The 14,362-nt window shown below is 35.5% G+C and overlaps 1 protein-coding gene across 1 annotated transcript; it reads left to right on the forward strand.

Moving 5' to 3' along the window:
- Window positions 1–321: 321 nt before the first annotated feature.
- Window positions 322–11,110, forward strand: LOC149787319 (EKC/KEOPS complex subunit TP53RK-like). Its single transcript, XM_089977850.1, has 2 exons — window positions 322–524; window positions 5,420–11,110. Exons 1-2 carry the CDS (start codon window positions 323–325, stop codon window positions 5,905–5,907), a joined length of 690 nt encoding a protein of 229 aa, XP_089833976.1. The 5' UTR covers window position 322; the 3' UTR covers window positions 5,908–11,110.
- The last annotated feature ends 3,252 nt before the right edge of the window (window positions 11,111–14,362 follow it).

Consider the following 14,362-nt stretch of genomic DNA (forward strand, 5'->3'; position numbering starts at 1 on the left):
ATTGTAAAATCAATGTTAAGAATTGTTGAACAAGGATAAAATTGATATTTTGCACATTTCATGTCCTCTAAAATGTAATGGAATCGTCCAAGCATGCTCTTTATGAATGAAGGCATGAAAAAACTTTCGGGATCATTCAGTTTTAATATACCACGATCACTGCCAGTAAACAAAATAGGAAAGATATATCAATTGAATATTCATTAAATTTAGATTTTAATAATTAGATATTAGAATTAGGTACTATATGTTATACTTAACTATTATAGAGATATGTCTGGTTGCTAACATTTACCTCAGTGTGATCTAGTATCCCTTTAAAATGGCCGATAACGCGAAGTACAATATGAAACTGATAAAACAAGGTGCTGAAGCAAAGCTTTACAGAGGTGATTTTTACGGAAGACCATGCATCATAAAGGAACGATTCTCTAAATCCTACAGACACCCTGCTCTCGATCGGTCCTTGACCGCTCAAAGAATAAAGGCTGAAGTCCGAGCGTTGTTTCGATGCCGGTTGCATGGTAAGCTATGTAACCTGTTTTCGAGGAGCATACATATTTTTTTCATTTATCCATGTCGTTATCATTTGTAATATTTTGTTTATAGTTAATTTGTTTTTAAGGATTTAAAAATTAACTGACTGATCTGGTGCGGAACGCCAACGGGGCTACACATTTTGTACAAGCCCACCATTTTAATACGTTGAATAACCACATTGATAGTTTTCATTACGTTCTTGGGCTTATTTATTAAGTGACTTAATAAAGCATTACCCCCTGGGCTGCATTTATGTAACTCTTGCACACTACATGTTATATACGTGCCAAAAAGCTTATGTTTTTAGCTTTGTAATCAAACATTTATATGGCTGTTATGGTTACAAAATATTGTGAATGTGTAAACAATTTTTAAAAAAATGAAACAATACATTTTAAACATGATCTTTCATTCTCGTAGTGGACCATAATGAAGATCTTTATGGCAAGAAAGTCAAAGTGATAATCAGTCTCTGCATTATTGATGTTGAAGAATAATTATAACTGTTGCTAAAGAATATAAGTATCTTGTTTTTAAAAAAACAAACAAAAAAACAAATACAAGACAGTATGTTTATTATGTTATATCCATAAGTTTGAAGGACATTGGTTTTCATTTGCCAATTAAGCAGCACATCAGCATAATTATTTCAGTAACAAGACTCAGTGTAAATTTTATCTTAAACTAATTGTTCCTGTCAATTTAAAATTTTCTGATTTAATTATTTTGTTGACATGTTTATAAATAGCAAAAGGCACAAGTACACCCAGTACAGGTTAATTTGAGAATAGCAGCATTGGTGCTTCTCAAGGCAGTTGCTTTGTACCAGCATCTTAAACACATTAAAAAATTACACACAAAGCTTTGTGCATGTAGCATCTTTCATAGATAAGACTACAGAATTTATGTTCACTCAGGGATGATTCTGCTCTATTAAGTAAGGCCACCTGGTGGCCCAAGCTTCAGTTGGTGGCCTTCAAATTTTTAATTTTAAATATTAAAATTGAAATTTAGTAATCTTGTCTACCAGCATCTAGAACTCCAGCTGGAGGTTGGGCATGGTGCCAACAGCTCCACCAAATAAACCAAAACTGGCACAGAAACTGTAACCACTGCAACTTTAACTCCAAGAACAACAAAATGTCAAATAAAGAACCCCAACCATCTAGTAGGTATCATGCCAGCTTCTGATGAAAACCAATCCCCAAGAGTCAGGGGCATGACCAGAACCCAAAACTATGGTTCAGCTTGGTGCATGGAACATCCACACCATGTTTGAAACATCAGCAACATCACAAGTCATAAATGAGAAATTGTACAAATGGGATACTCTTGGTATCAGTAAGCAGCAAAACAAGTACAAAAATATTCCTAGAATGGGAACCAATCAGTGACATACTGATTAGAGCAACATTCAACTCCCAGTACTGCAAACTCGCCATCTTTCAGTGATATGCACAGACAAATGAGGTTGAGGAGGAAGATAAGGAGCAGTGATATGAACAGTTACAATTAGCAGTTTCCAAAGTCACAAAACATGACATGCTTGTGATAATTTGAGATATGAATACATGTACCAAGGTAAGAACAGACAACATAAACAATGAAGAGGTGATGGGGAATCACTATGATAATGGTGAACAGTTCTCAGATTATTTTTTTTGACACAGGCCTGGGCTGGTGACTTAAATAAACTCACAAGCCCTGACTGAAATTCCACGAGCCTGACTTGAAATATTGACCATGTCAGGGAGGCTTTGGGAGTACAAAGTCATATTTTTAGAATGACATACCATGCTTTAATCTGATTAAAATCAAATCTCAGTTTCAGTTAAATTTATTTTCAACAACCCTGATGGGCACCTCACTTAGAATACAGGATGGGCTGGATCTGAAATTAGAGGAGTCCTTGGCATTGGGCTATTGCAGTTTTTGAGCACTTGTGAAAGATTTGTGAAGTTCTGCCTCAACAACAACTGTGTAATAGATGGCACTGTCTTTCTGCACAAAGACATCCACAAACTAACTTGGAAATCCCCTTATGGCCACATTGTCATCAATAAAAAGTGGTGCAGATCTCTCCAAGATGTTGAGGTCTATTGTGGGGCAGGTGTCAACAGTGATCACTACTTTGTGATAACCAAGATAAAGCTGAAACTATGGGAAGCACATACCACACAGCAACAGTGAAAAGTGTTTGACATAAGCAGTGTCTAGAGTGGAATGTCCCTCTTTACATCAACTTCTTTGACTGTAAGAAGGCATTTGACAGTGTTGACAGCAAGAGTCTATGGAAGATTCTTAGAGTCCATGGAATACCACCCAGTTGGGAATTTTTACATCTACCATGCCAGAGGGATGTAGTGGATGCTCCTTTCACAACTGGAAGATCTGAACCTTGCTGATGATCTGGCTGTCATTTCACAAGGCACTCACATTTTCAAGAGAAATCTGATAGACTCTGCAAGTAAACTAAATAGACTGGCCTGAATGTCAATAAAAAGAAAACCCAAGTGAAGTACACCAGCACCACAACTACTCCTCCAATTACCATTGACGGAGAGGTGCTTTAGTTTCTAGAGGACTTCACCTTCCTAGATAGTCTATTTAGCATCAACAATGGTGCCAAAAAGGACATCAAAGCCAGGTTAAATAAAGCCAGAGGTGCTTTCAGCAAACTCCACCCTATTTGGAAATCAAAACAATATAGCCTCAGAACAAGGACCAGACTTTACAACAGCAGCATAAAGTTGGTACTGTTTTAGGACTTCAAGTGTTGGAGAGTAGTGAAAACAGACATGAGCAAAGTAAATTCATTTCACAATAGTTGCCTCTGTAAAATCTGCAAACAATATTGGTTTTATGTGCAACTATATGAAAAGAGGGGATGGTAACAATATTTCCCTTGAGATCAAGATGCATAAGATTAAATGGCTTGGACATGTAATGAGGATGTCCCAAGAACAGATATCCAAGGTAGCCTTCAGATGGGCACCATCTGGTAAGCATAAATGTGGATGGCCAAAGATGATATGATGAAGGACAGTGATGACAGAAGAACTGTAATTTTACCTTTTGCAACACTGGAAGACATCTTTATCATATAAATACTTGGATTTACTTTTATTAAAGTGCATTTGTGCATAATAAATACTCTGATTATCCAGAATGTGCATTGTTAAAAGATGACATGTAAGCACACAGTTCCTTTATTTTTATGTATTCCGACTTTAATTGTTAATTAGATATGGTGGTTTGGATAATTAATAGTACATGTACATACTGGTAATAACTGATAAACACTTTCTATGCTTTGAATTTCTTCATTTAAACACAGGGCCTGAGATTGATATGCTAAGATTTGCTTGGAGTTATGTAGTGTAGCATTCAAAGATATCTGGGAATTACATATGTTGTACATCAAAACTTCATCACTGTGACACACTTTCATTGCTTTTTTCAGCATTGAATACTAATATTGACTCTTGCTACAGAAGCAGTGATATCTTGCGCTCATTTACAACTATGTTCAAATTTGATTATGGAAATTACCGGGAGTGTAGCTTCTGTTCAGTGGTGACTTATATTAAGAGCCTGTTTCATGAACTCTGTTGTTTGCATTGAATATGAGGGAGCTCAGTTGGTAGACTGTTAGACTCATAATCCAATGGTTGTGGGTCTGATACCTGCCCAAGCCAGCCTGGGTCAGCTGCCTCAATATGTCCTAAGGAAAAGCATTTATATTGCTTCCAGTTCCTGATAATGTGTTAAAAGTGCTGCTAAAAAAATATTTAAAATAAACTACTCACAAATTTATAGAGAAAAATATCCATCTAGTGTGAAAGAACTTGTATCAAACTGTACATTTTGCACCTTGTGTGTACAGAAAATGTGATCAGGAATTGTGTATGTAATCAATGGCACACTTGCTGTATAGTGTGAACACATGTACTTATTTTAAATTGAAATTCCTCCAGACATTGACTAACCGATTCACTGCCAATCAATTTTTGCTTTGGTTCATTAGGACGCAGCAAAATAAGTAGGTTATTTGGTGATAAGGCAATGTGAGTAAAGTGCCTTGCCCAAGGACACACCATGGTAGCAGACCCAGGCTGGGGGTCATCCATTTAGTATGTACTCAAAAATCTGGCAAAGCTTGACCCCTCCCACCCCTCCCTGTACACATGCATACTCTTTTACACCCCACACCCCCGGTGTATGTACACTTGAAGCACCCCCACCCCAGTTCTATAGAATGGCCTATATTTAATCCACACAGAAACGATCAAGGATTAATAATATTAAAACAGACAGTCCACCAACATTGAATGTCTGACTGCATCATAGAAATAAGCTGCGTAACTTTAAAAAGTTTGTCTAGTGTCCCCTAAAATTCAAAAGCTGACTTAACCCATTCGAATAGGCTACGTATTAGACAAATTATTATCAAGGTGTCGCCCCCCCCCCCCCATTTCCTATGCAAATGTACATTATCAGTAGATCCCCCCATATGCAAGTGTATGCATTTGGGTTAATCCCCCTCCATGCGTACGTACTAAATGGATGGTCCCTTGGTCCAATGGTAGTATTTCTTTTCAGAGTTGACCCAGGCTGCTCCATTGGTAGTATTTCCTTTCATAGCTGACCCAGGCTGGTCCAGTGGTAGTATTTCCATTCATAGCTGACCCAGGCTGGTCCATTGGTAGTATTTACCTCAGTCATAAGTCTGGCATGCTAAGCTGAACAATTACAGTGCAATCATTTAAAGTTAGTATAAAATTACATAAATCTGTTCATTTTTATCCCCAGCAACACACATATAGTTACTCATGTACTTCTTTTCTGAAGAATAAATATCAATACTTTCCTTTTTCAGGAATCAATGTTCCCACAGTGTATTTTGTTGACCTTGACTCCAGCTGTATCTACATGGAAGATATCAAAGATTCTCGTACAGTTCGTGACTATATTGTGCAAACACAAAAAGAGAATGGGGATTCTGCTATTTCAAAGCTGAAGCCATTGGCAACAAAAATTGGTGGAATTGTGGGTAAAATGCATGGGAATAGCATACTTCATGGGGATCTTACAACATCCAACATGCTTCTCAGAGGATCTCCTCCGGATCTTAACATAGTTATGATTGACTTTGGCCTGAGCTATATTGACAGCCTTGCTGAGGACAAAGGTGTTGACCTGTATGTGCTAGAAAGAGCTCTGTTGAGCACTCATCCTAATACAGAGGAACTGTTCAGTACAATGTTGGAGGCTTATAAGGAGGCAAATAAAAAGGGAGCTGCTGAGGTTATCAGCAAGCTAGATGAGGTCCGAATGAGAGGACGAAAACGAACAATGGTTGGATGAACACATAAACATTTGACACAACTTGTTTTGGACTTGAATGCTGCTGCAGTATGTAATACAAGTACCTAGAAAGTGTAAAGGCAATAAAATGTAAAATGTTTGTGAGAGCTTTGCAACTGTAATAGTTACATGTATGTTGTGAAACGTATGGAAAAAGGACCAATAGATGTTGTTCAAATCAGATTTGATTTACCATATATGCTTGCATATATGTTGGGTCCAGTTGCAAAACTAGCTAGACCAGATTTTTGAGCACATACTGTGCTGCCAGATCAGGATCAATGTTGTTTCCAGTTGGACCTGTCTTACAAGCAAGCATATATTGTGTCCAAGACAAAAAAAAACCTTGCTGAAATATAGGAGAAATGCATGCCTTACATTGGAAGAAGCCTTCAGTGACAAAAGAAAATGTTGCTGAAATCTAGGAGAAATGCATACCTACATTGGAAGAAGTCTTTAATGACAAAAGAAAACCTTGCTGACATCTAGGAGAAATGCATACCTACATTGGAAGAAGCCCTTGAATGACTTTCACAGTTTTTACCAAAATGCCATAAATTTTAAGACAAATTTGGTACTGTTAAATAGAGCCACAAGTTCATGCAGGAAAATACTGATGAAGGCTGGGCAAGAGATAGACAACAGTTGACAGGTCTTTGTGTGACCTAAACTTCCCCTGAATGTACGAGGAATACAGTTCATCATTTGGTTTTGTTTGTTTTGGATGATTTAGGCTTTTGTAAAATGTGAATTCATTTTGATTTTCAGTTCAATTATTTTTTTACATAGATACTATTCTTTCTTGTAAAAACCATTTTAAAGGTGACTGATATAGTGCCCTAGTGGTTAGAGCATCTGCCTCAGAAACAGGAGGTCAGGGGTTCAAACCCCGGCCAAGTCATACCAAAGACTTATAAATTGTACTAACAGTTGCCTAGCTAGGCACTCAGCATTAAGAGTTAGTATTAGGACTGGTCGTCCTGGTGTCAGAATAATGTGACTGGGTGAGACATCATGCTATATTGTCTGCGGCATGATGCCCCAGTGCTAGACATCACTATAAACTGCCACACTGCAGACATTGTAGTGATATGACTGAAACATTGTTAAAGCTACGTTAAAAATCCTAATCACACACAGACCATTTTAAAGGTAAGAAAATAGAGTGTACGTAATGTAAGTGACCTTAAAGTCACACATTGACATAATAAGGTCACACATTGACATGATATGAACAAGAAGGGCAAATTCAAGATGCTGTCACATAATAGCAGCTGCAATTTTTTTTCTTCTTTCTTCACATTTGCAATCAGTTATTTAGTATGCACACTGATTTCTTTCATATTGTATAATATAATTTTTTCCATGTTTTTCCACGTACAGATGTTGGCTATAGGGGTTACATTATTTTGTCAATTTTGAAACTTTTGGACTTCCATGGTTGGAAATTATGGATTCTTATCATGGTACATCTGGAAAAAAATGATTTTATTCAAATTTTAATAATCTTTACTTAACAGATGAACACACACACACACACACAAGAACTTATTAATTTTCTCACCTTTAATAGAACAGTGAACCAAAAATATAATTGTACATAATATATAAACTGGACCCTTTTCCTATGGCCAGGGTCTATTTAGACAATGGCACTTTTTTGACAAACATTGATTAAATATACAAATACAGATAGAGAGAATATTCTTTTGCAAGACTTGAAGAGTTTTTCAAGTTATAATCTGAAAATTTATGTCAGTAGTGATTGTGCATGTACCCTTTTAACCCATACGAAATCATACACCTTTATCATAGGCATACTACTGGTTTATTCTACACCTAAAATATGGGTGCTCTTTGGTTTGTGAGAAAAGTGTAATACTAATGTATCTTATGCATAATACTAGCTTATCTCAGGCGTAATACTAGCATACTTTAGGTTACACAGAGGCAAGTTATTTAAATTAGTACGCCTGTATTCAAATACATTGATGTATAGCATATTACAGATGTAAATTACAGGCAGAAGACATCAAAGTACAGGTGTAAACCATACCGAAGTACAGGCATATATTACAGACATAAACCCTTCCAAAGTAGAGGTGTATATTACACATGTCAATCATGGGTATAAACCATAATGGGTGTAAACCATATTTGAGTGCAGGTGTATATTACAGGCATAAATCATTCCAAAGAATAGGCATATATTACAGGTGTCAAGAAAACCCAGAATTACAGGCGTAAAACATTGGCATAAACCAAACCTTGAGTATGGGCATATTTTGCACATTTCAAACACAGGCATCTTATGCAAGAGGCATATTATTTGAAAAATGTACATCCATCTAATTTACTCATGAAGCAATGAACACAGACAAAATAGATGAACAGTGTAGTTGATTTTAATAGCCTCATAACACTAAATATACAATTTTTGGCAGAATCATTGATAGCAATACATCCATGTTCTTTTTCTGCTGAAGAAAGTTATGTTTTGCTATGATTCTGCACTCATCAAGTTTTATCTACATTTTCTTCTCAAATGGCTAATGGTTTCAGTCACAACATCATTCAAATCAGTCATCGATGGGTTTGGTTGTCCAGATTTACTACAACATAAATTCACATATACTGAAATAAAGATGTATCTGTTAAGACAATGAATTTAATTCATTTATTGAAGAAAGTAAAAAATATTAATTTTTAATTTATTTGACTTCAGTTTGCAGGACATACATTATGAAAATTGATAGTTTCTAATACTATCCACCATGACATCATAAGCACTTAGGAGTTTTGTTTTCTGAAAATGCCAAAGAATTGTATGAAAATATTATTAACAAACTTTTAGAAATAACTGATCAAATTTAAAAGGTATGTAAAATTGTTTTGCTGACTATTTATACATAGGTTAGAGATATAACTTAGTTGGCAATAATATCAAAATATTTTACATTTTTAAAACATTCTAGCATTCTTTTTAATAAAAAATGTTGGAAGTAGGTCATAGTGACCAAGGTTTGGTGAGTTATAAATTTTTCATCTAATTATACTCCCAATTGTGGAAATCTGTTTTGAATTAAGGCAGTTAGTGTTACTGGCTACATTTTAAGAGTCATCAATGACATTTGTAAAAGTATATAAACAAGCTTGATTGTACTGAGATGTGTACATCAATGTGACATTAGCATATTCAAATAGTGGAAGTTTGTTGGCTTTATATTCTTGTGCCTAAAATGCATCGTTTGATAGTGTTTGGCATAATAATTTTGTAACAATGGTTGCCTCTGGTGGCTGAGTGGTCTAAAGCACTTGCCTTTACTGATCACTGCCATCGTACCTCTGTCTGCATGGGTTTGATTCTCAGGCTCGGTCAATGTGGATATGTGAGAAAGATTGTCAGTAGCTTCCTATGGGTCAATGGTCCTTACTAGGATTTTCCTGGTTTTTTTGTCCACCAGTTTCACTGGCTGCCATTTTTAGTCTCTCTTGCCCTGAGAAACCCAAAACAACAACATGTACCTAATAATTAATTATTTAAAAATAACAATATTACACAAAATTTGTTGGAGTACTTCACCTAAGTGTTTCATCCCAAAAGTTTTTATACTTCCTGCAGGCTCCTGCAAACATCAACACTAAGTTAAATATGTGTTCCCTAAAATTAAATTAAAGCAATTGGACATGGATGAGAGACGATTGACCGCATACATGTGCTCTTTTAGATGGACAAACAAAGTGTATCTCTGGCCACATCGCAAAGTGGGTCAAAAATTCTAGATAATTGCTGCCGTCTGACTCATCATTATCACTCTACTTACTCAGGAAGGTGAAGTCCCCAAAGCTGATGATTCCTGTGCAGCTAGCTTTCATGGTGACCTTGGTGATGAATGGGTGGCATTTGCTGTTGTCAACATTATTTGTGTTGGTGGTGGCAGTAGAAGTTACTGATTCTCCTGACTGCTGATGGCTGTGTATGTTGTCATTTGACAACTATTTTCATTTGCTCACTATCACAGGAGTCCTGATAGAGGATGACATCTTCATGGTTTCTTTCCATTGTTGCATCATAGATTTTCCCATGGAGTTCACTGCTGTATACAGTTCTCTTGAGTAATATGTACCTTAAAATAAATGGAATAAATAGGTTTATGCCACTAAATAATCAAAAATGGAAACCTTTTTGAAAAATAAATTTTAAAAAGTTCTTAAGTTCCATGTAATTTTCTGCTTACATTATTAATTTATAGTTTTACTTTATCATTTTACTGGTACATGTATCCATTTAAAATGGATAGCTACACATAAAAATTCCAATAACCCTGCAGAGAAAAGGAAGAAACTTGTATTATACCAAAAGAAGAAAATGCTTAATGTCTAATCTGATCTTGCTATGTACACTCTATTTGACTCGCAAACTGGTAAGTTGCATCATCTCTGATAGCTTAGAGTAGAGGGGTCCAAGGTTTGAAACCCTGAACATGTGACTTGATGACCTTAGAATGTAATTTGTTTGAAACTGAAATCACTGTATTTTTTATCATGTAGTATTTGTTTGTATCTACAGATTACATGTATTCTCAGCTGTGTCTGTACATCACTTCATTCTATTCAATTTTATTATGAAATCAAAAGTCTAAGCATGACATGAAAAACATTAGGAAGATCTCTACTGCTCACAATGGGACTGCTTCTAATATCAGTATAACTCCAAAGTCCTTGCCATTTCTATATATTGTATTAAAAAAATGAATAAAAGACCAAGAGATTGAGGAAGAAAAAGACATATATATATATGCATTTATTTTGGAGTATTTGTTGCTGGTCATAATCTCTTATCCCTTCATGTATTAAGGTTTATGTATGTATCAAATCCTAACTTTGAATATTTACCAGTTATGCTTAGATTTTTGGCAAGTGTATGGATTGGGTGGTTGGGATCATAGAACAAAACTGATTTGGATATTAAAACATTTAATAGTTTCAATACATTTTGGTTTCAGTTGTCTTGCATTCAATTGTCTTTGTAAGTCATTATTAAATAGATTGATGCATATACGTAAAGACACTAGTTGTGAAAGAGGCTGTGATTTATTTGAGACTTCTCAGTAGACTTGAATAAAACAAAGTTCAGAAATATACCTTTCTGTGTGATTTATTTTAGACTTCTCTGTAGACTGGAATAAAACAAAGTTCAGAAGTACGCCTTTTTGTGTGATTTATTTGAGACTTATCTGTAGACTGGAATAAAACAAAGTACAGAAATATGCCTTTTTGTGTGATTTATTTGAGACTTCTCAGTAGACTGGAATAAAACAAAGTACAGAAATATGCCTTTTTGTGTGATTTATTTGAGACTTCTCAGTAGACTGGATTAAAACAAAATTCAGAAATACGCCTTTTTGTGTGATTTATTTGAGACTTCTCAGTAGACTGGATTAAAACAAAGTTCAGAAATATGCCTTTTTGTGTGATTTATTTTAGACTTCTCAGTAGACTGGATTAAAACAAAGTTCAGAAATACGCCTTTTTGTGTGATTTATTTTAGACTTCTCAGTAGACTGTATTAAAACAAAGTTCAGAAATACGCCTTTCTGTGCAATTTATTTGAGACTTCTCAGTAGACTGGATTAAAACAAAGTACAGAAATATGCCTTTCTGTGTGATTTATTTGAGACTTCTCAGTAGACTGGATTAAAACAAAGTTCAGAAATATGCCTTTTTGTGTGATTTATTTTAGACTTCTCGGTAGACTGGATTAAAACAAAGTTCAGAAATACGCCTTTTTGTGTGATTTATTTTAGACTTCTCAGTAGACTGGATTAAAACAAAGTTCAGAAATACGCCTTTCTGTGCAATTTATTTTAGACTTCTCAGTAGACTGGATTAAAACAAAGTACAGAAATAGGCCTCTCTGTGTGATTTATTTGAGACTTCTCAGTAGACTGGATTAAAACAAAGTACAGAAATATGCCTTTCTGTGTGATTTGTTTCTTCAAGAACAGCATAGGGACAGTTCTCAAGATACTCAGGAAGATGACTGATGTCTGTTTTTTTAACAACACCATCTAATGCAGTAGCAACAACTTTCCTGTTATTTATCGAAGAACAACATGCTCTGTTCAGGCGTTGCCAGTATTTGCCAAGATTTCGAGATGGAACACATGCATTGAAAAATGTACGTTTCTGCTTAAGCATGTTACTGGTATATGTCTGTTCAGCCTTCTTTGGCTCTTCACCAATGTTGGATTGAAAATGTTTTTCAGATCCACATATTCTGAGCCACTGCTCCTCGGAGAAAAAGACCTTGTATGGATGGTAAAAAATACTGAAGTTTGGATTCTTCAACATGATGGATATTTGAAGAATTTAATGGTACAGAAAAATCTGTTTTAGTTATGATACAAACACAGCAAAAAACCCGTACCATCTGTTCTGTAAAAAAACAATGGATCGTTTTGTATATCAGACAATGAAGGTCATTCTATACAAATTTTTTGGCAGAAGATAAAAGTGAAACAATACCATCCACAATTTCGTTGCAAACATTAACATCGCTAGACTGGAGGAATACAAATTTTAAAAGTGCCTTAATGCTGGAACTGAATTTCCCATTAATTGTCCTATATAGTTCTGCCTTTATGTTACAATTCCTTAATGGTTTATCCCATGGCTGAATATTAGAAGCTTTTGTTGTTGTTGTGGGGTTTAACGCCATTTTTCAGCACACGATAGGCTATGCATGGCGGCCAGTATTAATGGTGGAGGAAGAACCCAGGAAGAACCACCGACCCACGAGAAGCTACTGGCAAGCTTTTTCACATACCCACATTAGCTGAATCATAGACTCAAACCCACGCAGACAGAGGTGAAATAGCAGTGACCCGTAACGGAGAGCGCTTTAGACCACTTGGCCACTCGTGGCCCCAATATTAGAAGCAAGAAAATTAACAAAATTCAACAGTATCCACCCATGGCACTGAATTAATCAGAAGCAATGAACATCATGCAATTGGAGAAGTTTGGTGAATTCCTTTAAAGTATATATAGAGTCGTCACTTTGTGTCATCTTTTGTATTCCCATCTTGAGTCGGAAATTGTTTAAAAGACTATGTCATTTGTTGGTGTGATATTCTTCAGGGATAATGGTGCACAAATGTCAATAGATAACAGTCCAATTTGTCTGAAATTTCAAAGCCTGATAGCAAAAGCAACATGAATTAAGTAAAGGTTCATTAGGAGAAAAAACTAAATACGGCAGACTGAGCTGAGCTGACCATGATGTGGTCATTCTCCAGTTCATTATTAAAAGCAAACATTTGGGGAGATCTCTATGAGTGTTATGTTTTCTGTCATAATCCTATTTACGCTTCATCCACAGTATGCAGATTTTCAAAGTTAAAAATTACATCTTGTCTACCACACTGCAATTTTCCAAAATACTCCTCAACTAATGAATTGAAGTATAAAAAATACCTTTCTTGCCAGTATGCCAACATTGTTTTTGGAATATGCTTGTAATTTTCAAAAGACGCCAGTATTTCCTACTAGTATTATGCTTCTGGGTCTTGTACACCCGTAAAATTTGCTTTACATCTTTAAATTTAGTGTATTATGCCACTTATACTGCTCCTGTACATGCACAATACACCCATACTTTTCATACGGGAAATCTGCTCCCCAGTAAGGTTGTGAACTATAGTTACTGGAATGAGCACTCAGTGCCAGCCATGCTGTCAGTTTGAGCTCAGAGGTTCAGTACAGTGTGCTTTTAGCAAGACCTGGAAATGATCTTTTGAATACTGGTGGTAGTAGATAGTCTGGCTGGCTGGGAATAGACCTAATTTTTATGGACAATTTACTATGATACGACTAACACATTAGACTCAATTATACCCTTCAAGGAGCACTGCTACATAATATGACAAAATATAATGTTCCAGAAATTGTAGTCTTTGTAAAAATGCAATATGGGTTTATATAGATAATCAAGCTAAAACTTTCAGATATGAAAAGCATTAATGTAATTTTATAGTTGTAGAAACACTGCACAGGAATAAGGTATATGTACGTATTTCAGCTATTGGGGTTGTTACTATAGAAGCTGATCCCAGAAGAAATGTTTTGTGGAAAAACTATATAGATGGGATTAGTTCCATCAAAGAGATGGAGAAAAGGAAAGCAGAATGTACATCAGAGCTAGACAGAGCCTATGGAAAATGACTCTTAGTTGAGATGAAAGAAAGAGGTTATCTCGAGACAGTTTACTAAATTATTAATGATCTAATTGATAGCATGATTTTCAATTGATGCTTGCAGCAAATTTAAATTGGGATGATAGTTTTACATAAATATGTGATGGAGGAATGTATGTGCATTTGATATAATGGATAAAGATATCATTACTGGAAATTAATTCTGAGAGTGAAAGTGTACATACTTATATACTCAT

This window comes from Sinohyriopsis cumingii, chromosome 12 (assembly GCF_028554795.1).
Source record: "Sinohyriopsis cumingii isolate HCF-2022 chromosome 12, ASM2855479v2, whole genome shotgun sequence".
NCBI classification, from domain to species: Eukaryota; Metazoa; Mollusca; class Bivalvia; order Unionida; family Unionidae; genus Sinohyriopsis; species Sinohyriopsis cumingii.

What these genes read in the sequence shown, in the direction of transcription:
- LOC149787319 (XM_089977850.1), top strand. Translation starts at nt 323, where the DNA reads ATGGCCGATAACGCGAAGTACAATATGAAACTGATAAAACAAGGTGCT. An exon ending in GTTTCGATGCCGGTTGCATG is followed by an intron (nt 525 to 5,419) that starts GTAAGCTATGTA and finishes TTCCTTTTTCAG; the next exon opens with GAATCAATGTTCCCACAGTG.